At 47.9% G+C, this 26,368-nt stretch overlaps 2 protein-coding genes across 2 annotated transcripts; one reads left to right on the top strand and one right to left on the bottom strand.

Moving 5' to 3' along the window:
• Positions 1 to 394: 394 nt before the first annotated feature.
• On the bottom strand, positions 395 to 8,565 carry VPS18 (VPS18 core subunit of CORVET and HOPS complexes). Its single transcript, XM_090270431.1, has 5 exons — positions 8,148 to 8,565; positions 6,946 to 7,087; positions 4,642 to 4,733; positions 2,619 to 4,489; positions 395 to 1,726 (listed from the first exon to the last, which is right to left on the bottom strand). Exons 1-5 carry the CDS (start codon positions 8,236 to 8,238, stop codon positions 1,001 to 1,003), a joined length of 2,922 nt encoding a protein of 973 aa, XP_090126557.1. The 5' UTR covers positions 8,239 to 8,565; the 3' UTR covers positions 395 to 1,000.
• A 14,854-nt stretch (positions 8,566 to 23,419) lies between these two features.
• RHOV (ras homolog family member V) lies at positions 23,420 to 25,585 on the top strand. Its single transcript, XM_090270432.1, has 3 exons — positions 23,420 to 23,786; positions 23,988 to 24,046; positions 24,244 to 25,585. Exons 1-3 carry the CDS (start codon positions 23,432 to 23,434, stop codon positions 24,685 to 24,687), a joined length of 858 nt encoding a protein of 285 aa, XP_090126558.1. The 5' UTR covers positions 23,420 to 23,431; the 3' UTR covers positions 24,688 to 25,585.
• The last annotated feature ends 783 nt before the right edge of the window (positions 25,586 to 26,368 follow it).

Here is a 26,368-nt window from a genome sequence, read left to right as displayed (position 1 = left end):
CCAGACAATTCTTGGGACAGCTGGGGAAGAAACATACTGAAGAAGCAGTAGGGAAAAAAGTGAGAAGTCAGCACCTCCAGCTGCCTGAGAGCAAAGGAGTCTGTGGGGAGCAACACCACCTGCTGGCAAAAAGGAAGAACAGTCCCTGCTCCCAGAAGGGATGGTGGGTGGTAACTTCCCACCAAAGCCTGGCGTCAGAGGATAGAGTTGGGGAACAAGGAAGGGAGCAGAAGATGGCAAACTCATCCCATCTCACCTGCAGGCGAAGAAGTAAGGGCCAAGGTCTGAAAGCACGCAGGGCTCTGGCAGCCTCCCTGTGGCATCCCAGCCCCTCCTGGAGATCACTCACACACCACTCAGCCCAGCATCAACACAGAGCCATCAATTCCAGAGCCACCAGTGCAATGCAGAGTTTAATGCTCTCCCATCCATTACCAGCACCCACTCTTTTCCATGAGGCCCTTTGCCCAGGGAACCCCTCAAAGTGGAGCCCCAAACAGTGTGCACAGAGCACACCCACCATCAGCACCACCTTCCCCAGGCCCCTTGCCCAGGACTTGGGAGGGGCTGTCTCTTCACTTCTGGGACTTGGAGGCAGACAGAAGACAGGGCTTCCTCTGAGGGGGAAGAGGCACAGAGTGAAAAGGAAGAATGGGGCTCTCGCTCTAGGTGAACAGGATATGTTTGGAGTGAAAAGGAAAAAACGAGCTGTTAGATGCTGAGGGGATGGGAAGGTGATCAGAACTGGGACCTCTCCAGCCAGTGCCCTCTACTGGGAGGCAGGCTGATGGCCTGGAGTAACAGGGGGCTCTAAGGCAGCTCTGAACAGCATGAGCAGTGGGCAGGTGCATGCAGAACTGACCTCTGTGGGCAAAGGCTCTAATTCCACTCCTCCCTATAGCCATAGCCCAACAGTCTCCAGATGACTACCATGTGGCCTTCCCACGACTGGGTGAGTAGCTGTCCTGACTGCCTGCTCCCCATCAGGGGCAACACCCTCCTACAGCCAACTGAGATGCTCCTCCTCATAGTGCTGGGGGTCAATGAAGGGCCGGTCAATAGAGCGAATCATCAGCTCCCCACAGTACACACACTCAGCTGCCACCAGCTCATCTAGGTCAGCCTTGAGCTGTTCCCGGCTGGGGCCCCCAGTGGCGGCCCCACCCTCGGCCTCCTTCACCTTGGCAGAGCCCTTGGTCGGGGGTGGAGCCGCCCCCAGCTTACGCTGCAGCTCCTCCAGCCGGGCCTGCTTGTAGGCCGGCAGGCCAGGCCGCACGGCCTGCAGCAAGCAGTCAGCATGGAACATGTGGCCACAGAGGAAGAGGTAAAAAGGGCGGTTGAGAAGGGGGAAGTCACAGGTGGCACATTTGTCCTGGGGCTCTACGGTGCCGTAGCGACCCCGCAGCTCCTGCAGGTCTCGCCGGATGCGCTGGGCACTGGCGGTAGCCTCTTCCATCTCCTGCTGGAGCTCCTGGATGTGGTGGTTGTAGGCTTTCAGTGAGCTGCAGATCGCCTCCTTAAAGTGGTCAATGGTGACAAAGTCTGGAAAGAAGGGCAGCACATCCTCAATCTTGAGCAGGGGGCAGCTGGCCAGGCAGGCCATAGCTGTCTGTACATCTTCCTCCTCCTGCACCACGTGCCGTGCAATCTTCAGCCACAACTTCTTCCGAAGTTCCTCATCTTCCTCGGGCAAATCAGCACACTGCTTGGCCAGGTCCACATCCACCTGTGGGGAAACCATGAGTGTTAGGGTCAAGCCTCCTCCCCACCAGAACAGAGACCATGGGAGAGACAGATGCCCAGGGACACCCTGGGCCTGAGGAGAGGCCCCGAGGCAGGATTCCCAGCATTCCTGGCAACAAACGAGGAGCTTCTGGGGCCAGGATAGGAACCTATGTCAGTGATGGGCCCATCTCTGTCATAGCTATGTAAGAGCTACTACATATGATGGTGGGGCTTCAATTTCAGTGAATTTAAAATTCACCTGGAACACATAATCAAAATTCAGATTTGGGGGCCCAGCTTCAGACATTCTGATTCATTAAGTCCTCTAGGTAATAATTCATGATTTGAGAAATGTCACTAAGCATCTTTGGCTTCTGCAGCTGGGACCATGATACAATAACTAGCATGTATATAGACCTTAAGAAACAGGCACTGTTCTGAGTGCTTTTCATATACAATCCCTTTAAAAAATGTTTTTTATTGATTTGAGAGAGAGGGAAACATCGATTCGTTGTTCCACTCATTTATGCATTCATTGGTTGATGCAACTTTGGCAGATTGGGATGACGCTCTGACCAACTGAGCTACACAGCCAGGGCCATATACGGTGCTTTAATCAACCCTATGAGGGAAGTACTATAATATTACCCCCATTCTGTGGATGAATAATCTGAGGCACAGGTAGGTTCAGAACTAGCCTGAGGTCACACAGCATAGGAGAAGAATCAGAATTCAAATCCTGACTTGAGTCCCTGTTCTTAATCTCTATACTACAGCACCTCTCTGCCAGGGAAGCCAGCACACCCTAGCCACAGCCACTGCTCCAACCCTTCAGCATTGAAGCTATTGCTCTCCAGGCCCCTCTTGGATGACAACAAGACTCATAGGCTCACCTGCAGGGCCAAGTCCACAGCCTCCTCATACAGCTCCAGGACCTTGTAGACGTGGACACAAGCACGGTGGTGGCCATGCTCAGCGCAGAGCCGCAGTGCATACTTGAGATCATAATGCACACGGTGCGGGCTGGTCCCAGCCTGCTCGAGGTAGGCCAGCAGTGAGGCTGGCTGGCCTCGGGCATACAGTGACAGCAGGTAATTGTGAATGGCCTGCTCAGTCTCACCCAGCACGTTCACGCAGAACTCCATGTAGCGGATGGCCTGGCTTACCTGCTGGGCCTCACCACCCTGGCTATAGCTCACCAAGGCAGGGATGAGCTTCCGGGCATCCAGCCGGCTGCCCATCTCAATCCAGGCATCCACCAGCTGGCGGGGGATGTGCCGGATGAGGATGGGCGAGAACTTGTAGAAGAGCTGGGGGTCCCGGTGGCGGGCAAGCACAGCCAGGGCCTCCTCGTAGGCCTCATGCTGGCAGTGGTATGCCACCACCCGCTCATAGTCCTGCATAATCACAGCAAAGTACACCATGTGTTCTGCGTCCCCATGGCTGGCGAGCAGCTCGTGGATGGAGGCCCTGCTGGTGAAGAGCCACTCCCTGTGGCGGGGGCTACTGAGGAAGGCACGGAAGCACTCCCGTGTTTCCCGATAGAGGTTCAGGGCCTCTGGGTCACCCTGCAGAGCCCCGAGCCGGCTCAGGTAGAGCTCTGTGAGCCAGGTGGTCAGCAGCGTGGCCTGGGTACGCTCAGCTGGCTTCAAACTGGACAGTTTTCGTTGCAAGAACTCAACCAGAGCCTCCTCCTGTCGCGCCTCCAAGAACTTGAGGGCAATTTCCTCAAAGTAGCTCTGGGTCAGGGCATAGCAGCGGGCGCTTTCCAGGTAACGACGCTGATGAAAGCAGAAATCTGCCTCCCGAGCCAGAACAGTGTCCAGGCAGTCAGGCCGCTCTCGACAATATTCCTTGGCCAGGTCAAAGCGGTTCATGTCCAGGTAGGTGCGCCAGACATCCCGGGCCTCCCGCTGCACATGGTAGCGGAAGACGGCCCGCTCGGTGTAGGCCCACAGGTGGCCTGTAGAGGAATCCTTCACCATGTGCTTTAGGGGCCCGAACTTCTCCAGGAAGTGATCCCGCAGCACCACCTGCCCTGTCAGTGTGCACACCGCCTCCACCCGATCCGCCAGCAGCAACAGGAAGTGGAACTGGGTCAGGACAATGGCCAGTGGTGGGCTGGCCCCAGGACCTACCCCCTCTGGGTATTCCCAGACTCGCTCCTCACTCAGCAGGGAGTCAGGACGCCCATTGTCCAATGCTCCATACAACACGCCATCCCCCATCATCCAGGCGAAGGCCCGCGGTGCAGAACGCAATTTGGGGGTATAAAAGGCCAACTCGCTGTAGCCCAGACTGCTGGGGAACTCACGGAATGGCGGTGGGTGGTCAGTGTAGGCAGCAAAGAGCCCTAAGAAGCCCTGTGCCTCAGCTCCCTCTGCTGTTCGGCCTATGAGCTGGAAGAGGCGCTGCCGAGTGGTGGCAATAACAAAGATGCGTCCATCAGGGCCCCGCTCCGCCTCAAGGGAACACACAGGTGCTGGACCCCCTTCTTCATTTAGAACATACAATGGACGGAGGTAGAGATCTGGAGCAGGGCCGAAAAGCCCACCCTCACTGGCTGAGAGCTCTGCTTCGAAGATCTGGCCTTGGGCAGTGCCAACTAGGATAGGGCCTGTGCTGCTCTCGGTGCCCAGTGCCTTGTTCCAGCCCACACTCTCCACCAGCTGCCCCTTCCAGCGTGCCAGGGGCCGTACCTTCTGTCCATTACGGTTCACATAGAGGACTTCGGTGCTGCTCAGAGCAATTAGCAGGTGAGAGCCTGGAATAGGGGAGAACACGAGTCCTAGAGGTTGCTGCCATCCCACCCTCAGCCTCCTCCTTGCCCCCACCACTCTCAGATTTCACCCACCCAAGCAGTGACTTAATCTCAGCCTCCCCACCCTCCTACCTCAGACCTCCACCACCACTAACCAGTATGGTCCAGGAACATCTTGTGAACTTTGGCATCATCCTTGCGCCCCAGCTCCACGTGGTTGGGTTCATTTGCCTTGCCCAAGTCAATGCTGTCAGGACAAGAGAAGGGCAGATCCTTTTCTCAAATCACAGTCCTCTTTATAATTTGATGAAAGCCACAGCCTTTCTTCCCTGAAATCTACATATACATATAAAACCCTGAAACATATACAGGGTCCTACTTAACCCTCAACCGAGAATTCCCGCACCTCATTTTGAGAAGTGCACTAAACAGTAGTCTTTTCCCTCTGCTCAACAGATCTCCAGTATATCCAGGAAGACAGGCAGGGGTATCTCAGAGTTCTGGGGTGAAAAATGAACAACAAATAGTAGCTAATGGCTATTGAGCACTCTCCATATATCAAGCACCATGCCAAGAGCTTAAACTAATAGGATCTCAATTAATCTTCATAATAACCTTGAGGAATGCTCCTGTTTGAATATTTCCTTCATTAAATTCTCTTCAAATTATATGCTCATTCTAACTAAAGAAATCAATGCAAATATGTATAAAGAAAAAGTTATTTTCTTCTTAAACTTATCATTCCCAATAGAGAAAACTGATGTTAACATCTTTCTCCATGCTCATAACATAAATAGGGTTGTTTTGTTAATTTTTACAAAAACAACTTCATATTGTGTATGTGTGTGTGCACATTAATTTATAACTTTTCTCATTTAGATAGTTCATTAGCGTTCCACTGAGTCAACAGATACAGCTCTAACTCACTGTTTTAATTACTGCATAATATTCCATTCTATGGCTGAACCATAATTTAGTCATCATTTTCCTATTGATGAGCATTCAGCTCAAGTACAGTTCTTCTAATAATGCTACAATCAATGTCCTTGAATCTAACCCTTGCAAACTGGTACTTTTCTTTCTATAGTTATATATTCCCCAAAATGGGATTGTTGGATCTGTTATATATACTTTTTAAATTTTAATAGACATTGCCAATTATTTTTCAAAAAGATGGGGGCAATTTATACTCTCGCCAGCAATGGATGAGGGTCTATTTCTGTATATCTTCACCAGCACCACATATTACTGTTTTTAATTTTTGCCAATCTGATAGGCTTTTTAAAAATGGCATCTTACTGTGATTTTAATTTGCATCCCCAGAGGTTAAAACATTTTCAGATGTTTAATGGAAATTTGGAGTTCCTCTTCTGTGAACCGCTTGTTTATATTCTTTGCCCTCCCTCCTCTACTAAATTGCGTGCTTATTAATTTGTAAGGGCTTTTTAAGAAAGAAGGATGTAAACTGTTAGTCATGTGGAAAAACATTATTTTCCCACCATCTTTTTGTCTTGACTTGGACTTGATTCATATGCTTTCTTGCTTTTGTTTTGTCACAACAGCAATTACTATGCAATCAATTATATCTTTTTCCTGTGGCATCTGGATGTTCTAGCTTAAGTAAAAGGTCTTCCTTCAGCTTAAGAATATAGAAACTTATTAAATATTATTTTAATATTCACATCGTTTATTTTTTGTACTTAAATAAATAACTATTGCACCTAGAATTCATTTTTGTGATACAGAGGCTTAGCTGTTTTATCCCAGGTAGACAAACAATTTTGCTAATACATTTGTCATATATTATTTCCATTTATTTATATATTTATTTCCAGCTGTAGTAAGATACATTATTTCCATTTATAGTGGATTTATTTCAGGACTCTAGACAGTTCCACTGATCCAAGTGACTAACTTGTGGGTTGGTATTATCTTTAACAGATGAAGGGACATGTTTAGAGTGGCTGGGTGACTTGCTCAAGATTCCGAAGCTACTAAGTAAGAAAGCTGGGATCTGAATAAAGCTGAGATCTGAATCCAGGTCTACCTGATTCTTCTTCTTTCTTTTTAAATAGGTTTATTTTATTCTCATTCAAGAGAGAGGGGAAGGGAGAGGGGGAGAAAGACAAACATCAATTTGAGAGAGAAACACTGATCTGCTACCTCTTACATGCACCCCAATCAGAGGTTGAACCCACAGCCCAGGCACGTGCCCTGGCCTGGAGCTGAATGGGTGACCCTTCGGTTCTGGGAGCATGCTCCAACTCAGCCACGCTGGCCAGGGCAGGCCTACCTGATTCTGAACTACCACATTGGTTCTCTTTGGGAAGGATATTTCCTGAAAATCCCAAATCCCCTGTTTCACCTCCCCAGAGGGGCAGAATGGCCTGAGTCAATTAACAGTCCCAAAATGTCACCATGCCACTCCCTACTCCTAAACATCTGGGGTCCTCACTTACCGGAGCAGTGTATCCTTGCCCAGGCTCATGCAGAGCTGATTGCAGGAGACGACAAGACTGGTGATACGCTCGGAGGGGGTGAAGTCAATGCGCTGCTTTGTGAAGATGGGCCCTTCCTTTTCCAGCTGGGCATTCACATACCCTACAGATAAGGAGCAAAGAAAAGGTTGGCTGTGGAAGAGATGGAGGAAGGGCAAGGAGAAGGAACAGAAACAAAACAAAACAAAACTGCTTCTCTCCACTTTCCCAACATATTCCTACCCCAGGACCTTGGTTAAAAAATAGTTTAATACCACTATGTCAAGTAGTTTGCTATTCACCCTTACATTAGGGGTCCTGGGCTCTTCCCACACTTCTGACAGCAGTGAGGTATTGATTCCTAGAACCCCTGGGAAGCTGTTTTGCCATAATGTAACTGGTCCCAGTGATAATGGAGGGGGGAGGGGCATTTTCCCCTGTCAGTCTTTGGCCCAGCAACCCCAGCTTAACTAACATGGTCTAGTTCCACTCTCTCCCCTCCTCCCTGCCCATGCAGTAATGCTCTCAGTGAGTCTCCAGAAGAATAAGGGTAGAGGGAATCCTGGAAATTTGTTCCAATTAGTTGGTTAACCAACTGAAGCTGCTTTCCCTCTAGGCTTTACTCTCATTCTTTTTACCATTGCTCAAAATACCCCAGCACTTCAGATCCCTCTGCCAATTCTGTACTACTGTCTATAAAAACTTCCCCTCGATGCCAGGTTTCATCCCGTTATAGCAAAGGCCTAAAATACTTCATTTCCCTCTGTTCCGTGACAAAGTTCATTCCTTCCCCTACAACATTCCCCTTTCACTAGTTTCTTTGCCCATTTTCTTCCTTCCACCTCCAGAAGAGCCCTGGTGAGAAAAGCACGGAATCCTGACGCCTGTTCTCATTTCTCCCAACTGCGGCCCTGTAGGCAAGTCACTTCCTTATCTGGGTCCCACTTCCCTCTTAGAGGGACCCTAATGGCAGTGCCTAGATCACGCGGCTGCTCTTCTTGCTGTTCTTTCAGTTTTCGACCATCTACCAGGTGGGGGCCAAAGGAGCCTGAGGAGAATCAGGGGCCTAGACCCAAACTGCACGTCCAGGAGGTGAACCAGAACTCTTGGAGCCATCCTCCCCACTCCTACCCCGCAGGTGTCAGGTGAGCTGGGAGAGGCAGCGGCGCCCTCTCTTGCCTTACCCGAGTGGGGAATGCCCACGCTGGGGCAGCCGGGCTGCAAGACGGCCGAGCGAGACAGGGAGTCCTCGTATTCATCCAGGATGGACGCCATGGTTCCTGGCTTAAGGACTCTCCGTCCCAGGCCCAGGGATTACAACAGGGCTTCCCCTAGGGATCCCTGTTGTCCCTACTGGAACCTGCGACTCCCCAGCCTAGACAGAGATCTGACAGATCCCGGCACTCCGCCGTCGACTGCTCCTCTTTATAATCCTGTGGATCTTCTCGCTCTCGTCTTATAGAGCGAGGAGACCGAGGAGACCTCCCCCGTGAATAAAGCGCAGTCCCGCACCGTCTCCCGCCTGCAAGAGATAATCCGCTCCCTTTAGCTGAGCCCAGGTGTTCCCAACCTCCCTCAGGCAGCTCGGCCGCCTCCCGCCCCCCGGACGCGTGCCTATAACGTAACTTCCGGGCACTCGGACTCTCCCGGACGCTGGCGCAGGAGCTTCGCCCGGCCGGCCACTAGGAGGCGTCGCGAGCTGTGAGTCGCCAGGGCGGCGGGCTGGATGGGGCCCTGACCCAGGCTTCCTTGGAGGGAGGGAGCCGGGAGGGAGTGCAAGTGGGGGCTCCGCTCGGGGCGGAGACCTAGACGCGTCCGTGTGCAAGACCAGCCGGGTGGTGGACTGGCCCCGCCGAACACAAGCCTCTGCTTTCAGTTCCCTGCTGCAGTTCTGGGCTTTGGCACTAGGAGGTAATCCCGGCTTTCTCAGCCTCTTTCTCCTATACGCCCAGCGCCACCCAGCTCCAGCCTCGCTGGTCCCCAGCACCTTTCATGCCCGAGCTTCCCTCGCTCACACTCCCTGCCCAGCTCCGCTCCCACCTTTCTAAACAGCTTGCTGCCCTAGGTCCCCAGGAGAACCTCCAATTCTTCAATCTAATCGTTGTCTTGATCCTACCTTCGCAAGGCACAGACAGGCAATCCTGATCTCTCTTCTCTCACATCCAGGGGCCCACCAGCTTCCAGAAAGCGGCAGAGCTGGGTGCCCCAGCCAGTGGGAAGCCATGCGCTACCTAACTTGCCTCGAATCTGCTCCGTAGTGGCTCCTCAGTGTGGGGAGACCAGAAGAAAAAGCACAGCTAAGGGGTGCCAGGCTGCTTCCATTCACTCATTCAACAAAAAGTTACTCTGTGCCAGGCCTCTGGCTATGTGCTAGGGTCACAGAGATAAGTACAGTATTGTCTTTGACAGTCATAATCCAGCAGGGACGACGAGCCAATAAATAGATAATTAATGCTAGAAAAGAGGTTGATGGATTTGTTCAAAAGGTCACCCAGTCCACAAATGAGCGCACTCACTGTGCCAGGCTCTGTTCCAAGCTCTGGGGCACAGCAGGGGCATACCCAGAGATGTGGCCACAGCGTTAGAGGGGCGGAGAACAAATGACTGCAAACCCTGGCAGGAACTAGGGACAAGTGTTAGAGGCGGATGTGGAGTCCTAAATGACAGAACTGCGAGGGTTCGGGTGCGACTGCGGTTGGGTTTCCCTCTCCCGCCCGCCTAGGCGACTCTGAGTCTGTTCCTTTATGGGGCCCATGGACGCTACTTTGCTAAAGTGGGAGGCTCTTGGCCAGAGGCACCGCCATCCTGCTTTAACGGGTAGCCCTCGCGTAATAACTAAAAGCGCCCCGTTTGCTCTCAAAGGCGGCCAGATTTGCACGGTACACTCTGTGGTCACGCTACTCTTGCCGAGAACTGTACCCTCACCGGCCCCTACCGAGGGCTCTCTGGGCCTGGAGTGGCCCCGGCCCAGAATAGGGTGACAGGTTATTCCGTCCAAGATAACTTCCCGTCGCGCCCGGGTCTCGCTTCTCCTGCCGGTAACCTGCCGCAGCGAGCCGCTCTCCGCGCCAGGAGCACTGCCCCATAGGCTAGGACTCAGTCCCCAACCTTTCTGGCACCAGGGACCGGTTTCGTGGAAGATAATTTTTCCAAGCAGCGGGGTGAGGGGATGGTTTCGGGATGATTCAAATGCATCGCATTCAAGCTCATCTCCTGCTGTGCTGCCCCGGTCCTAGCAGGCCATGGACAGGTAGCGCTTGGAAGGGCAGGAGCTGAGCATTAGGCAGGTTCCCTCCCTTGGAGAAGTGATCCCAGCCAGGGAGCTGCCCTGCTTCGTGCTTGAAGCTCCACCCCAGGTCACCTGTTACCTGCATTAGGGAAACACAAACAGGTCCAGCCAAAGGTGAAATAACCATAAAACACATTTACTGAGTAGACAATGTGCCAAGCACCAAGCTAAATTCCTAATAATCATTGTTATTTCATTTTGCATACACACTATTCCTGTGAATTAGGCACTGCTCTTTCCCCCACATTACAAAAGTGGAAACTGAAGTTTGACAGTGGAGCAATTTGTCCAAGGTCCTGTGGCTAGGACGTGGGAAGCCAGGAGGCAACATTCAAATCCAAGCACCCTGTCCATGTTCCCAGTGCAAGCTGAGAGAAGGGGGACCCAGGTGATTCCTCAAGTCTGGACTGTGCAGTGTTTCCCCTGCATGGAGCCCATCGGCATGGTGGGTTGTTTCTTAGGGACACAGAGTCCTTCCAGTCATCTCCTCACTTTTTCCAAAGCCTCCCTTTTGGGCTCCACAGCTCTCTGGGGTGTGTGGGATGGAGCCTAAGTGGGCTTTGCTTGCTACAGATACTGTACATGCTCCCTGTTGAGGTGATTACAGTAGTTTCCTTCCACATACTCATTACTAAACCCTTAGGCTGGACTTTGGAATAAGAACCAGAGACCAGCCCTCTTATCCCTGCCTAGTCACTCATTAGCTGTGACACTGCACATGTGATGCTCTTAGCTTCAGTTTCTTCAATGACAGAAATAGATACAATAATTACCCAGGAGGTCTGTTTTGAAGAGTAAATGAGGTGATGGAGAAGAAAGCTCACTGCTAGAACATAATGTCTAACATAGAGCATGTGCTCAATAACTCTAAACGTGGCTTTAATCTGACAGTCACTCTCAAGTCCACCTCCTCCTTGGACCACAACTCCCTCTCAAAATGCTATGGCTTTTGTTGTCCTGGCCACTTACTGGCACCTAATTATGAAGTGTGGGCATTCTGCTTTTATATAACAGAAGCTGATTGTGGGGAATAGCTTGAACTTTGATGAGCACAGAAATACAGATGTGCCTTATGGAACTCACAGCTGCAGACAGATCCACTAGCTCCTATCCCTGACAATCCAGATAGTAGTTGCCCTGAGACAGATAAAGGGGACTGCTGGGCCAGGGAGAGAGAGGACTGGTATGCAAAAGCAGGTGAATTTGACCTAGGACTTGAAGTCCAAGGGCAAAAAGGGTAAGGCTTTAGGCAGGCCTCAAGAAAACCAAGACCAAAGGCCTGCAAACAGTGATGTTTGGGGGGAAAAGCTGGAGCACTAGGGAATAGGAAATGGGATTGGCTGTGGCCAGCTCAAGAAAGCCATTGAATGGGCACTTGGAAGGCTTTGGCTGAGGATGAGATCATCTGATGTGGGTTCTAGGAAGATGGGCGATGGTTTGGGTGGAGTCCACAAGAGAAAGGATGAGACCTGAGGCACATGCAGAGGACAAGTGCTGAGGGCCCAACCCAAAGGAAGAGAGAGTAGACTAGGAAGATCCTGGGGAGACATTTCTGAGAAGGGCCCACGGGACTTAGTGTCAAAATTAGATGTAGGGGGAGGAAGAGTATGGGACTTCTCTTGGGAGACTTGGCAGATGGTGTAGTGACACCATAGTCCAGAAAGAGGAAGAGCTGCTTGGGGGAAAAGAGGCAGAGGTCATGTGATTGAGCTCAATCAAAACAGTGGCACCTGCAGGGTATTAATTTAAAGAGACCCCACACCTGTGGAGCACTCACTAACTTACTAATATTTATTGAAAAATTGTATGAATGGGCTTTGTCATGCTACTGTTTTTACATTTGTAAAATGAGAAAAACTTATAGTATTTTGAGTATTATAGGATAGGCAAATCACTCAGCATTATGCCTATACCTATAATATGCCTACTATGAGTTAACTCTTAGTAGTAATTGTTAACTGAATGAAACCCAGACCAAAAGGAATGATTTAATTGACAAAGTATTTTATTTTTAAAAAATACTATTTTTTAGAATGGTTTTAGATTTCCACAAAAAGTGAGAAGGTAGTAGTTTCCATATACCTCATATCCAGTTTCCCTTATTATGAACGTCTTACATTAGAATGGTACATTTGTTAGAATTAGTGAACCAATATTGACATATTATTATTAACTAAAGTCTATACTTTAGTCAGATTTTCTTAGTTTTTACTTAACATCCTCTCTCTGTGCCAGGACACCGTATAGGATATCACCTTCTGTGTACTGTCATGTTCCCTTAGGCCCATTCCTCTTGACAATGGCAGTTTTTCAGACTTTCCTTGTTTTTGATGACCTTGGTAATTTTGAGGAGTGCTGGGCTGGTATTTTGTAGGATGCTCTCTATTGGAATTTCTCTGATGCCTTTTTTTCATGGTCGACAGTTGTTATGTGTTTTTTGAAGGAAAAATACCATTTGTCATACATCATATCAAAGGTACATACCTTCAACATGACTTTCACTGTTGATGTTGACCTTGATCACCAGGCTGGGTTAGTGTTTGTCAGCTTTCTGTACCTTAAAGTTACTTTTTCCCCCTTTTAGACTGTCCCCTTTGGAAGGAAATCACTACACACAGCCCACACTTAAGAAGTGGGGGTTTATGTTTCCTTGAAAGTAGAGTGTGAATCAATTGAAATTCTTCTTCATGGGAAATTTAGGAATTTGTTTTGAAATTTAATTTTTAATCATCATAATATATGCATATACATTTTAAAATAGCACTACAAAACTTATTAAGGAAACTGAGCAGTCCTTTGCCTCACTCCTAGTTAAACTCCTTTGGATCTGTTCTCATCTCTCAGTGCTGAGCCAAGGATATTCCCAGAATGCACCCGCTCCTCCAGATGCTTGAAAATTTATTTCTGGGAGTTTGCTCTCTCTGTACTGTCTTCCTTGATACTCTTCCCCCTTCCAGGATTAGGGCCCCTCCTAGGTTCTCCCTGCACCCCCTGTGCTGATCACCGCATATAATGACCACGTTACATTACATTTGCCTGATAATTCTCTCTCTCTCTCCCTCTCTCTTTCTTTCCTCTTCCCCTCTTCCTTTTCCTTCTCCTCCCACTTCTTCCCTTTCCTCATCCCCCTCCTCCTCCCTGGGCTGACTGTTCACTGAGGGCAGGAACAGGTGTTTTGTACACCCTGTCCTGGGACGGGGACGGACACATTGTAGGCTCCTATAAAATATACTGAAGGAAAGAAGGCCCTTGACTCACTCAGCCTCTTCACAACTTTTTACAAGAGGTTGCAAATCTCTTCTCTTACCTTTTTGGTTCCAAACCTACCTGAATCTCCTCAATTCTCAAAAAGCCTACTTCCTCCCTGTTATTATTATCTCTTATCCCACTGAATAGATGTCAATGGTCCATGCACAGCATGTGAGGACCTAGCCTGCTCCCTTTCTTTCCCATCACCTTCTAGGGTTGTAGGCCCAGTGGCCCCAAAGAAGCCATTGGGCAGCAAGGAAGAGAACACTTGTCTAGGGGAAAAATAAAAGCATCCTCAGGTCAGCAGTCCTCAAAACTAGGGTTCGTGCACCCCAAGGGGCACAAGGAACCAAACAGTTTTAAGGGAATCGGTGTCCAAAGCCTCAGCATCCCTTGGCTCTTTCCTAAAAGTTACCAGCAAGAGAAGGTACAAGGGGGCAGGCTCCCTTCCACTCCCCTGCTTCTCTTCAAAAAAAAAAAAAAAGGGGGGGGGGAGCACTCATCAACCTGGATGATGAGACACCCCCCTCACCACAGTGCATTGCTTCAGGGCATAAAAATTTGCAGAGAGACCACTGGAATTACTGTTGGAGTTCCCACAAAGACAAGAAAGACTAGATAACAAGTCCTTTGTACATCAAATGATTTAACTTGAATACAATTTGAGAACCTAAGCAGGTTTTAGCTAACTGGAAAAAAATCACTAACATTTTTGACATATAATTTTGAAGGGGATCAAATATTCCAATACCATTGCTATACTAAACCTTTCATCTCCATCTAATGATTTATGTGAACAAGGTTTCTCTATATTTATATCAACACAAAGCAAAAAATATGTAGGAAGAGAATTGATGCTGAATTTTGTCTCAGTCAATCATTCTATCACAAATACATGAACCAGTTGAAAATAATAACAAAAAAAGTCCTATGCATCTAATCAAAAGATGTATTTCTAATATAATTGTATTTTTTATGTGTAATTATTTTTATGAAAATGTGTAATATATTTATGTTTTGATCAGTTGAATAATAATTATAATGATAACTTAATTCAAAAGAAAACAATGTCAAGACTTAGAGAATTTTGCCTCTACTCCTCCCCCCACCCCTAGCCTGGTGTAGACCATGCCACCAATGACAGCCCTGACTGCGAGGAGGCGGAAGCCTGGGGCAGTTAAGTGACACTGATTCTGTGCACCCTGCCTGATCCCTGAGAAAGAGGCATGTCCCTCAACATATGAGGTAATGAGTTTGGATCCACCTGGAGGTGGGTGGTGAGTGAAAATAAAAACGTAGAGCCTTACAACAACAAGAAATATAGCATTATAATGTTTAAAAAACACATATACTAGTTACAAATAATTAGGATAAGATATCAATAAAAACATAAAGCGTAACATACAGTACAGTAAGATTGGAAACACCGAAGGAGAAAATGAATAATGTAAAATTTCCCACTGTTAAAGAAGAGCTTGTCCACATATTTTATTAATGGATGATGGAGAATATCAGATTGCTTTAGTATTTAGATTCCAATGTATACATTTAAAAGAGCAAGGTAGTAGTTTTATTTAAACATCAATATTCACAGTATGCTAGAAGTGACATCCTTTGAACTATATGAAAAGTTTTAGTATTTGCTATAGTTTTATAAACTCATTTTAGGGAATATGGGTGTCTTTGTGGGATCCATGCTTTGCAGCAGTACCACCTCTGCCAGGAGCCACTCCTAGGCTGGCCTTAGCTCTCCCCTCCACCACCCTCCATGCAGTTTCTTCAGGCCTCTTTCTTTTCAGGCTGTGGAATCACATTTAGCCAGATGCTGCTATTGGACAAGTCACCTAGCCACACTGAGCTCCTCTCCTTTTCCCCACTGTCAACCTCAACTTTCCTCAACTGTGACCATCCCTAATATTCTGTGATTCTCTCAAAGCCAGTCCATTTAGAGACCTTTGGGGACAGTGCCCAGGAACTAATGGTTTTCAGAGCACTGCCTCAGAGCCAGTCGCTGTGCTTCTTATTGGTTACTTAGTCTAGGATAGACCTGCGCTCCAAGCTCCTGGCTCTCTCGTACCTATGAGGCCTTAGGCAAAAGATGCCTAAGTCAGGGAACCTCCTCTGATTAATGTGAAACCCAATAAAATCTAACAACCAGCCCTAATCCTGCCTCCAAACTTTTAGATCTTAAGACCTGACACACGGCAAGGACTTGGAAAGTGCCTGTTGAACAAATGCATGACTTGACACGTTAATGTGCTTTTATATGGTTACATTATGTCACCCTGCATAGATCTGAATTAAACTTGCCTGTATGCTCACCCACAATGCCCTCTTGCAGAAACTTTTACAATTTTTAAAATGATGAGATTTTTGTATGAGGGACCTGACCTGCAACCCAGGCATGTACCCCGACTGGAAATCGAACTGGTGATCTTTTGGTTCACAGGCCTGCGCTCAACCCCCTTAGCCACACCAGCCAGGGCTGTAGCCCATAATTCTTAAGGGGAGGACTGAAAAGAGAGTGTTTTTGTAGCAACAACAGACCTGGACTCTGAGATCCTGCATCTCTCTTACCCATGAGGCTTCAGGAAAGTCATTTAACCTCTATGAAGCTCAGTTTCCTCATCTATAAAATAAAGATAATAACAATAGCAGTATATTAGAATGATGACTTGAATAAATGCTAGTTTCTTTTTGTTTTCCCTATCTGAATCACAAAAAAACAAAATTCTAAACCTTACATAACCAGGTGAATTTGTATTGTTTATTCTTAGGCAGGGCCTTGACTTCATCTGAAAAAAACTTGCCCTGACCCACAGGGAAGATAATTATAATAATAGTTCACCCTCGCAGAGCACTCTTTATGTGTGAGCACTAGAGAACATTCTACAAGGTAAGTACTATTTTAATCCCACTTTACAGACAAGGTAACTGAGGCTCAGAGAAGACAACAGCTGGGAAATGACCCAGCTGTACACCAATTCAGCCCATGCTCTGCACCATCAAGCTAAATTGTCTGTCTGTCTGTCTCTCTCTCTCTTTTTAAATCTTTACCTGAGGATATATTTACTGATTTTAGAGAAAGAGGAAGGGAGAAAGAAAGAGAGAGAGAAGCATCAATGTGAGAGACAAACATCAATCAGTTACCTCCTGTCCATACCCTGGCTGGAATCGAACCCACAACCTAGGTATGTGCTCTGACCAGAAATTGAACCTGCAACCTTTTGGTGTATAGGCCAACACTCCAACTAACTGAGCAACCCGGCCAGGGAAAGTTAGCTTATCTTTTGCTGGCAAAGTTTTAATTTGAGATAAAGGAGGGGAAAGGAACTAGATTTAGAAATACTAAACTTAAATATGAATGAAAATTAGTGCCGTTCATGTAAGTACTTTCACAAAAAATATTAGTGAAAGCTGATTTCGTGCTGGTTTGGAAAATCATGCTGTTTCTAGTTTCAAGTACTGTGGTCTTTCTGAAGAGCAGGCTGGAATTATTAACAGAAGCAAAAAGAAATCTATAAGTACATAGAGTGACCACCCCTCCTGGTTTTAGCACTTTAAGTTCTGTTTCCTGGGACACCTTTAGTCCTGGTCACCCTAGGCTGAGCTGTTCCCCAGTGACATACACCAAAGGAAAAGAGAAGCTGTGGTATAACCTGGATCTGGCTTCTGTCTCCTTTTCCAGCTCATTCTCCCCACTCCCTCCCTCAGTCAGGCTGAGTGACTTTTAGTTCCAAAATGGACCACACTCTCTCTTTCCCCTCTGGGCCTGGTTCCTGCTTGCTCTTAAGGTTGTTTCCAAGCATTCTGTGCTTGATTTACACTCACTCCAAATCCAGCCAGGATGGTGAAGTTCAGCAGGTTCATGCCAGTATGGCCACACCAGTTGTTGAAATATCCATTTCCCTGAGTGTGTCCCTCCCTGTCATTCCTCCACAGGATACAGCCACTAAAGGGTTCATGTTAAGCACACCAGAGGTCTTCTAAAAGCTGCTCTGGCCAAGACTAGTATCTTTCTGAGGCCATACCAGTTGCTAAATAATGAAATATCCCTGATTACAACTATGCAAAGTGTGAATTTATATAAGCAATGCCAAGAAGAGAATTTGGAGTGATATGAGTATTAATTGAATACTTGTTTATTGGGTCCTCTTTTTGTAAAGTCGCTGATGTTGATGATGATCATGATCATCATCAATGATCTAGGGTTAACCCCAGAGACTCAAATGCACCTCAGTGGTATCAGGCCCCAGCTTCTGTTGAAGAGGAGGCTTTGGACCACTCCACTGGAACCAGTCTTTGGGGAGAAGCATGTAAGGATTTGGTCATTTGGACAAGACTTGCGGCATGAGGGAAGGTGGGAATACCCACCAGTCTTGTTGTCATTTGGCAAACCGTGCTTCACCGTTCACTTATTCATTCATTCCACACATAGTTAATTAGCTCCTACAACAGGATGCCACTGGGCTGAGGCAGTAAGAGCTCAAAGTTGAATCTAAGACCTCCCCTGTCTTCTAGCTACTTATAGTCTAATGGAAATATGAGTTGTGCATGCAGGAAACATGGATTGTTCTCCAAATTTGTGAAACAGGGAGCTCAGAGAAAGGGGGTTGACGTCAGGCAGAGTAAAGTCGGGAAACAGATGAGCCCTGTTCTGTTCACTGTGTGCTCAGTACTCACCATGGTGCAAAAGCACACAGAACAAACTAATGAATGAGAACAAACTATTCATAATCCTGTCAGAGGTAATCATCGTTGACATGTTAGTGCATTTCCTCTTTTTCTCTAAATATACAATATATTTTTAAAATTCCAGTAACTTCTTTTTCCTCAAAAGTAACATTTTCATTGCAGAAAAAGAAGAAAATGCTAACAATCAACAAATGACTAATAGCTAACATGCTGAATGCTCATCCTTTGTCAGGCAGAATAAGCTTCTCACCTAGGTAATGACTCACATTTTGTATATGTCCTCCATATAGTACTCTCTTTTAGTCTAAGTGTGTACTTTTTAAAATACTTGGGCTCAAATTATTTATATAATTCTGCATTATTTAACATTACCTTTTAATATTTTCCCATGTCTTTGAAAATTCTTTTAAGTCATCTTCAGTGGCTGCTTACTCTATCCTGGGGGGTTCTCTAACTAGAGGATGCAGGGTGCCAGGCAGAGGCTTTACCCTCTATCTGTGGCTGATAGGGATTCACTGTAGGTTTTTGAGTGGAAGGGAGGGCAGGATAAATTTATTGTCCTAGGAAGCATGGGTGCACTAAAAATGAAGAAAACAAAGTCAGGGAGGCAGGTAGGAGGTGATTATTGTGGCAAGGGAAGAGGGAAGTCGAGCACTACTTCAAAGAAAGGACCGAGGATCAAGGAGAAAGGAGAGGAAGGAGTCCAAGTGCATTGTGAGGTGTGGGGATTATTCGGGCTCCACTTCTTCCAGTTCATTAGCTCCAGAGAATTATGCTACCATTGTCAGAAATAAAGAATTGGGGGGGGGGGGGGCTTCATTTAATGAAAGGGGGCAGGGAGTGTTTTTAGATGAACATTTGAGGTGGCAACTCCTGCAGGTGTTTCAAAAGTACTGGCAGGGCTTGAATGCAAGGTCTGATCAGGGAAGAGAATTCCAGGGGACATTAGTAGTTGGAATCAGCTGGAAGCTGGATGGAGAGAAAAGCAGGGAGAAGCTGAGGCTAAGGCCCGGTGTGGGAGAGTGGACAGGACAGATCGGAAGCCCAGGAGACAACCTGAGCCTTGGGATGGGAGGTTGGTGTGGAGGGAGTGGGGACACTAGGGGCTGCAGTACCGGCTAGTGAGCTCTTGTTCCAGGGGCCACAATGAAGCACAAACCCAGCCTAGGCAGCTGAATTTTCCACCAACACCCTCCCAGGACACAAGCACACTGGGTAGAGGAAAACCTCTGGAAACTCATTTATCTGGAAAGCCTCCAAAGTGTACAGTCTAATTATTGTAGTATTATTATCATTTGTACGTTGATAAATAAGTGGGGTTCCCCCCCAGCTTTATCAAGGTATGATTGACAAAGAAATTATGTGTAAAATTATTTTTCTTGCAACCTCTCTTTGTTTCAAAGCTTTCTGATGTACTCATCTGAGCCTCTGGGCTGTTCTGAGCAGCAGACCTGACTTGGGGGCCTGGGAATGGAGTATGCAAATAGAAAAAGACAGCTTGAGGTGCATTTCACTCACAAAGAGCCTCTGTGTGGAACTTTTTGTGTAAACACTGCCTCACTACTGATGTTGTTTTGTTAACCTTTTTTTCCGCAGTAAGAAAATTGTGATGGTAGGGGTAGATGTCTTTTGGTTTATTCTTGTTGAGTTGAGGTTTGGCTATAGGCACCCCCCCCGCACCCCCCCCCCCCCAGGGTAAGCAGTAATTTTAAATAAGATAAGGAATTAACAGAAATACCTAAGAATGTGACCACACTTGAAGGTGGACCTGTGATTTCTGATTCTGGGACTATCTGCCACTTACTAGCTTCTTTGATCTTTAGGACAAGTCCCCTAGGGCTCTGGGCACCAGTATACTCATCCCTCTCTTCCCATAAATCTCACTTGAGTTCTTATGAAATAGAATATATAAAGCACTTTCATAAGGCTAAAGCCCACTACAAAAGTGCTGGGTGTTTTTTAAAAGATTTTATTTACTTATTTTTAGAGAGAGGGGAAGGGAGGGAAAAAGAGAGGGAGAGAAATATCAAAGTGTGAGAAATATATCAATTGGTTGCCTCTTGAATGCCCCCAACTAGGGACCTGGCTTGCAGCCCAGGCATGTGCCCTGACCCAGAATCAAAAAGGTGACTTTTCGGTTCATGGGCCTGCACTCAATCCACAGAGCCACACCAGCCAATGTTTCTTGGGCATTTTTGAAACAAAAATGTTATTACTGCCATGATTCAATGTCAGGGCTACATTTTAGTTTTTTTTGTTTTATTTTGTTGTTGTTGTTTAATAAACTCTATTTTAGAACAGTTTATATTTACAGAAAAATTGAGAAGATAATAAAAGGGTGCCCATATACCTCACACCCAGGTTCCCCAATTATGGACATCTTTCATTAATATGGGACATTTGTCACAATTAATGAACCAGTGTCGATACATTACTACTTACTAAAGTTCAGATTTTATTCAGAATTCCTTATGTCCTCTTTCTGTTCCAGGACCCATCCAGCATGCATTACATTTAGGTGTCCTATCTCCTTAGGCTCCTCTTGACTATGACAGTTTTTCAGACTTTCCATGTTTTTGACAACCTTGACAGTTTTGAAGAGTGGACAGGTATTTTGTAGAATGTGTCTCAATTAAAACTTTTCTGATGTTTTTCCTATCAGATTGGGGTACCTGTGAGGAAGACCAGAGATAAAAATGCCATTGCATCACCTCATATCGAGGGTACCTACTATTTACTGGACTTATTGATGTTGACCTTAATTTTGATCATCTGACTGAGTGTTAAGGATTCTCCGCTGTAAAGTTACTCATTATCCCCCCCCCCCCCCAATCGCTTCATACTATCCTCTTTGGAAGGAAGTCACTATGCATAGTCCACACTTAAGGAGAGGGTTTATGCTCCTTGAGGGCAGAATATCTACATACATTATTTGAAATTCTCTGTGGGAAATTTGTCTGTTATTCCCCTTTTTACTTATGTGTCCAATCATTTATTTATATCAGAATAGATCTACGGATATTTATTTTACACTTTGGACTATAATTCAATAATACTTCATTTTGTTGCTCCCATTGTTTCAGACTTGGCCTTTGGAAGCTCTTTCAGTTGACTCCTGTGTCCATTCACCATATCTCCATCTTCCTGTTGGCTTGTTTGTTTAGCACTTTCTTACTTTCTATACCACAAAATGCTCGAGGCTCACCTCGTATATTTCCTGCTTCGGTCCTAGAATCAATCATTTCTCCAAGGAGAATGTCAGGGGCAAGTTTAAATCTTAGCAAATGTGTTGTCTGGCTGGAAGTTGGGACAGGTGATCTGACAGGTGGGCAGAAATAAGACTTGACCCACCTTTAGGAGGTGATTTTCCCAGCAGTAGCAGCCAGAATTGCAAGTCCTTAGCTGAGAAATAGGTGACTCACCAGCTCCCCAGGTTGTCTCCTCCCTCCCCCTCTTGCTGACAAGACTGTCCCTAAACCAGCTCAGACAGAGAGACCTAGGTCAGAAAGTGTCCCCACCCATGGGACTAGAGAATAATGGCCTGTCTCAGGCCAAGTCGATGCTTCACCTATGCTCAGCAGACACCTCCCCCCATTTGTGTATTATTTATACCCCTCCTATTTGCAGAAAGGATTAAAACTGGATTACCCTTAAATGTACAGCTACAATTAAACTATTATTAAAACATGGGTAAAAGAACAAGAGCACTGTGAAGAAGAGCGTGTGTGTGTGTGTGTGTGTGTGTGTGTGTGGTAATTTTGTCTGGACACCTGGGCTGGGGCGACTTGCTTAGGTTCCCTGGGTTACAGATTGCTAGCACCAGAAGGGATTTCATTTTATAGCGTGAAGATGGGTCAAGTGATTTCTCAGGAGTCACATAGTAAACGAGCTGAAGAACTAGAAATACTCTGACAGGTCTCCTTGACATTCAAATCCCCATTCTTGCTTCCCTTTCCAGGAGAGTAAAAAGAACAGATTTTGAGGTATTCTGTGGGATACAATGGCAAGACAACACTTTGGGGTCTCTTTCACTTGCTAGATGAATAAATGTATGTGGATGTGGCTGAGAAGTCTTTGGGACTATAATTAAGGATTATTAGCATCCCCAGACATTTGGACACAGGAGATAAAGGATGTAGACATGGTGATATTGAAGTGGATAGTGGGGACCCTGCCATTTCCCCACAATCAAGATTTTAATGTTTAAATCAGCGACTTTCTAGCTGTTGTTCTCAGCTTTTGATTGAAGTAGCAAGAAAGAAAAAATTAGGGATTCTGAGGCTTTTTCTGAGAGATTCAGGGATTTGGATTTGTGGATTTTTAGTACTACTGCATATTTGAGGAATAGGATTCTCTTTACTTTAATATTCAATGCCGTCTTTCCCTCCCAACATTCTCCCTGCAGAAACTCATGAATGTCACATTTGGAATGATTTTTGTATAGACTGAGATGAAAGACTGCCTTGGAATGCAGAGAAAGGATTCTGGACCTGTTGTCCCTTGGTGGTGTGGCTGATGGAGGTGAAATTAGCAACAGGTACTCTTCACTTGCTGCCTTGGTGACCTTCCGAGGCCACCAGCAATAGCTCGTCTCAGTCTGGAAACTACTTCTAGGGTAAGGACAGCAGGTTGCCCAGAGAGGCTAGTGCTTTCGACGATGGTGATGATTATGATGAAGATAATATTAGGGGCTTTTCGGATTTAGAAGATATTCAAATGAAAAATTGTCCTTGAAGACCCTCTCCAGCCAGTTTTCCAACACCCTGAGTTCCTTAGCAGAGCAGAGCAGAGCTCTCTCTTGAAAGGGAGGACAAGGCATTCCTGCCTGTTGTGTTCACGCTTGCGTTTACCTTCTGCCTCTTCATGATCTGTATATTTTTAAAAATCATTCTTTAATTAATAAAATCATTATCCATACTTTTAAAATACCTGTACAATCAATCATATGCCAGGTTTGTTTTAATTCCAACATGTTTAATTTGAACCGGCTGCATTTCGTGTTCGGCAGCTTGCTTCTTCCTCCTAAAGATAAATCCTCCACACATTTTTCTGACAAAGTACCTAGATCTGCCTCGTTTTGGCATTCTTTGTCCTTGCACCTGTGTGATCTCTGAGCGTCCCCTCCCTCCCGGTCCCTCTTGCTTGGGTGTTTGGGACCGCCGGGCCTCGCCGGTGGCCACTGCGAGGGGAGGTCCCGGAGGAGGCGTGCGGTGGGCGGGGTCGGGCGGCTCGGCTATGCAGATCAGGTGGGCGGGGCCCCGCTTATACTGGCTGTTAGCGGCGCCGTGCGCGGGCCACCGAGGACTCAGTCAGAGGCAGCCCACGGAGCCGGCTTCCCCCAGCGCAGCAGAGCCAGGTCCTGGGCTGTCCCCGGAGCGGGCCATGCCCCCACGGGAGCTGAGCGAGGCCGAATCGTCTCCGCTCCGGGCCCCGACTCCTCCCCCGCGGCGGGGCAGCGCGACCCCGGAGCTGGGCATCAAGTGCGTGTTGGTGGGCGACGGAGCCGTGGGCAAGAGCAGCCTCATCGTCAGCTACACCTGCAATGGGTACCCCGCGTGCTACCGACCCACAGCACTGGACACCTTCTCCGGTACGTTCCACGGCCCTGGCGGCAGCGTGGCTGGCAGGTGGGGGTATGCACTCGGGGGCTGCGGCAGGCACGCAGGCGGGAGGGCACAGAAGCCTCCCGCAAGGGAGGCGGGACCAGGCCCCGAGGTGGGGCTGGTAATAAGGCCTGGTGGGGCCCTGGACGCCTTTCTAACCCAGGCTGTCCTCCGCCCCGCCCCTGCAGTGCAAGTCCTGGTGGATGGAGCTCCTGTGCGCATTGAGCTCTGGGATACGGCGGGACAGGTGAGTAGCTAGGAATGGCCTCTGCTGGTCTGGGGGTAGGTGGTGTGGAGGCTGGGAGGACCCCAGATGGATCAGGAATAGAGAACGCCTTGGGCCTTTGGTTATGAGTCTCAGGTCTCCATCCCTATGTGAAAAGCGAAATCCCGTTTGCTGTGATAGGGAATAATCCTACTAATGACCTGGCATTCCCATCCCAGGAAGACTTTGACCGCCTGCGCTCCCTCTGCTACCCGGATACCGATGTCTTCCTGGCCTGCTTCAGCGTAGTGCAGCCCAGCTCCTTCCAAAACATCACAGAGAAATGGCTGCCGGAGATTCGCACTCACAACCCCCAGGCGCCGGTGCTGCTGGTGGGCACCCAGGCTGACCTTAGGGATGATGTCAATGTCCTGATTCAGCTGGACCAGGGGGGTCGGGAGGGCCCTGTGCCCCAACCCCAGGCTCAGGGTCTGGCCGAGAAGATCCGGGCCTGCTGCTACCTTGAGTGCTCTGCCTTGACTCAGAAGAACTTGAAGGAGGTGTTTGACTCGGCCATTCTTAGTGCCATCGAGCACAAAGCCCGGCTGGAGAAGAAACTGAATGCCAAAGGTGTGCGCACCCTCTCCCGCTGCCGCTGGAAGAAGTTCTTCTGCTTTGTTTGAACAGCTGTGGCAGAGTAGGGAGCAATAGGCATAAAGCTGCAGACATCCGGAACTTGGGGTAGGGGGCTACTGGCAGGGCCAGGCCACCCCATAAGACTCAGTCCCTTCTGAACCATGGGACATGGGCTTCTACCTGCCCACTCATGCCAGGGTGAGCCTATGGCCTGGAGGAAGGAAGGCTGTAACTTGGATTTCTGTGGTCAAGGCTTACAGAGAAATTTCAGCACTTTGACTTTCATGGGACGGTATTAACAGTTTCAGCCACCTCCAAGCAGTTTGGGATCCAGTTTCCAGTTTCCTATCATGGACCCTCAGGTCAGGCTGGCTGAATTAGGACCCCTTGTGGTGGTCCCCACCCCCTCCTTGGCACAGGGGTAAGGAAGAACCCAGGGAATAGCTGGGCATCTTGGAGGGCTGGAAGGTGTCCAGCCCTATTTGGAGAGAAGTTTGGGATGACCTCTGTAAGATAGAAGTCAATGAGAGATTGAGAGGGAGCAGAGAATGAGGCCTTGGAGCCTTGGGACTGGAGGCAGGCTGGGGAGCAGGAGGCAGATCAGAGAGCTAGGCCTGGAAGGAGTAAGAGTGAGAAGGAGAGCAGAGAAATGGGGCAGCTGAGGAGCAAGGCTGACACCTGCCTGGGCTGCCCTCAGCCCCCAAGGCCAGGGAGGGCGGGGCTGATCCCTGGGAAAAACTGGGTCTCACCGCTCCCTAGGCACTGCCCAAACTGGCTGGGCCAGGAGTGGGGCAGGAAGTGAGAAGCAAGGCCCAACAGGGGAGGGGGGAAGCTACAAACTAGAGCCTGAGGGAAGAAGGGGCTAGGGATCACCTTTTTCTCCAAGGTCACAGCTTAGAAGGTTAGGCAGTGCAGAGTGTGCAAATAAAGACTTAAGTTTCTGAAGCTAATGGCTTGTGTCATTTCCTGTAGTGGTCAACCCATTGCTCTCTCATAACCCTCCTCAAGGCCCAGCAGTGTGGATAGAGACTGGTTGGGTGTCAAAAGACGGAGGCTAAATTGAAAGGTGGGGACTGAACTAGATGGGACCATGTGATGGGAACTGGATGGTGGGTGGGGCAGGTTTGGGGCTCCCCACTTGGAGCTTAGCCGGTTCCCAGGAGAGCTAGCGTGGGAAGCAGCTTGGAAACGGGTTTCCCCAGGTGTCAGTGCCAGAGCTTCTTTCCCATGACCTCACCAGGCAGGTGGTGCCCCTCCCCTCTCCTCCTCCTTTCCAGAGCACCTTGCTCAGTGCTGAGGCTCTGGGGCAATCCTGAGCCCTCTAACTCTCCTTCTCTGATACTTCTAACAGTTCCCAGGGCCCAGGGGCTTAGGTTGTGGGTGGTGGGGCCCTGTTTTACAGCCTGAGCAGGAAGGGACCCCATACAGCCTAAACCTCAACCAGTGGCCAAACTTCTTGGACTTGCATTGGTTGAACCTAGTCTTTAGCTTGGGCACTCAAACTTCACATAAGGACCTAGTCAAGGTACTGGTTGTCAACAATTTAAATAGAAGTTTGGTCTCAGAAACCTTGTGGGAATGAGGGTTCATTTTGTGAGGACCTTGAGAGGAACAGGAATTCAGAAAACATTCCCTGGAATTGGAGCTGGAAAGAACTTTAAAGGACACCTTGGCAGTGGGGGGACACTCTATTTTACCCATAAGGAAAGTGAGGCCCAGAGGAAAAAA

The sequence above is a fragment of the Furipterus horrens genome, unplaced genomic scaffold (assembly GCF_987537825.1).
Source record: "Furipterus horrens unplaced genomic scaffold, mFurHor1.1.pri manual_scaffold_3, whole genome shotgun sequence".
Lineage (NCBI taxonomy): Eukaryota > Metazoa > Chordata > Mammalia > Chiroptera > Furipteridae > Furipterus > Furipterus horrens.
The sequence above is the reverse complement of the archived record's forward strand: the minus strand, read 5'-3'. Positions and strand labels throughout refer to the sequence as shown.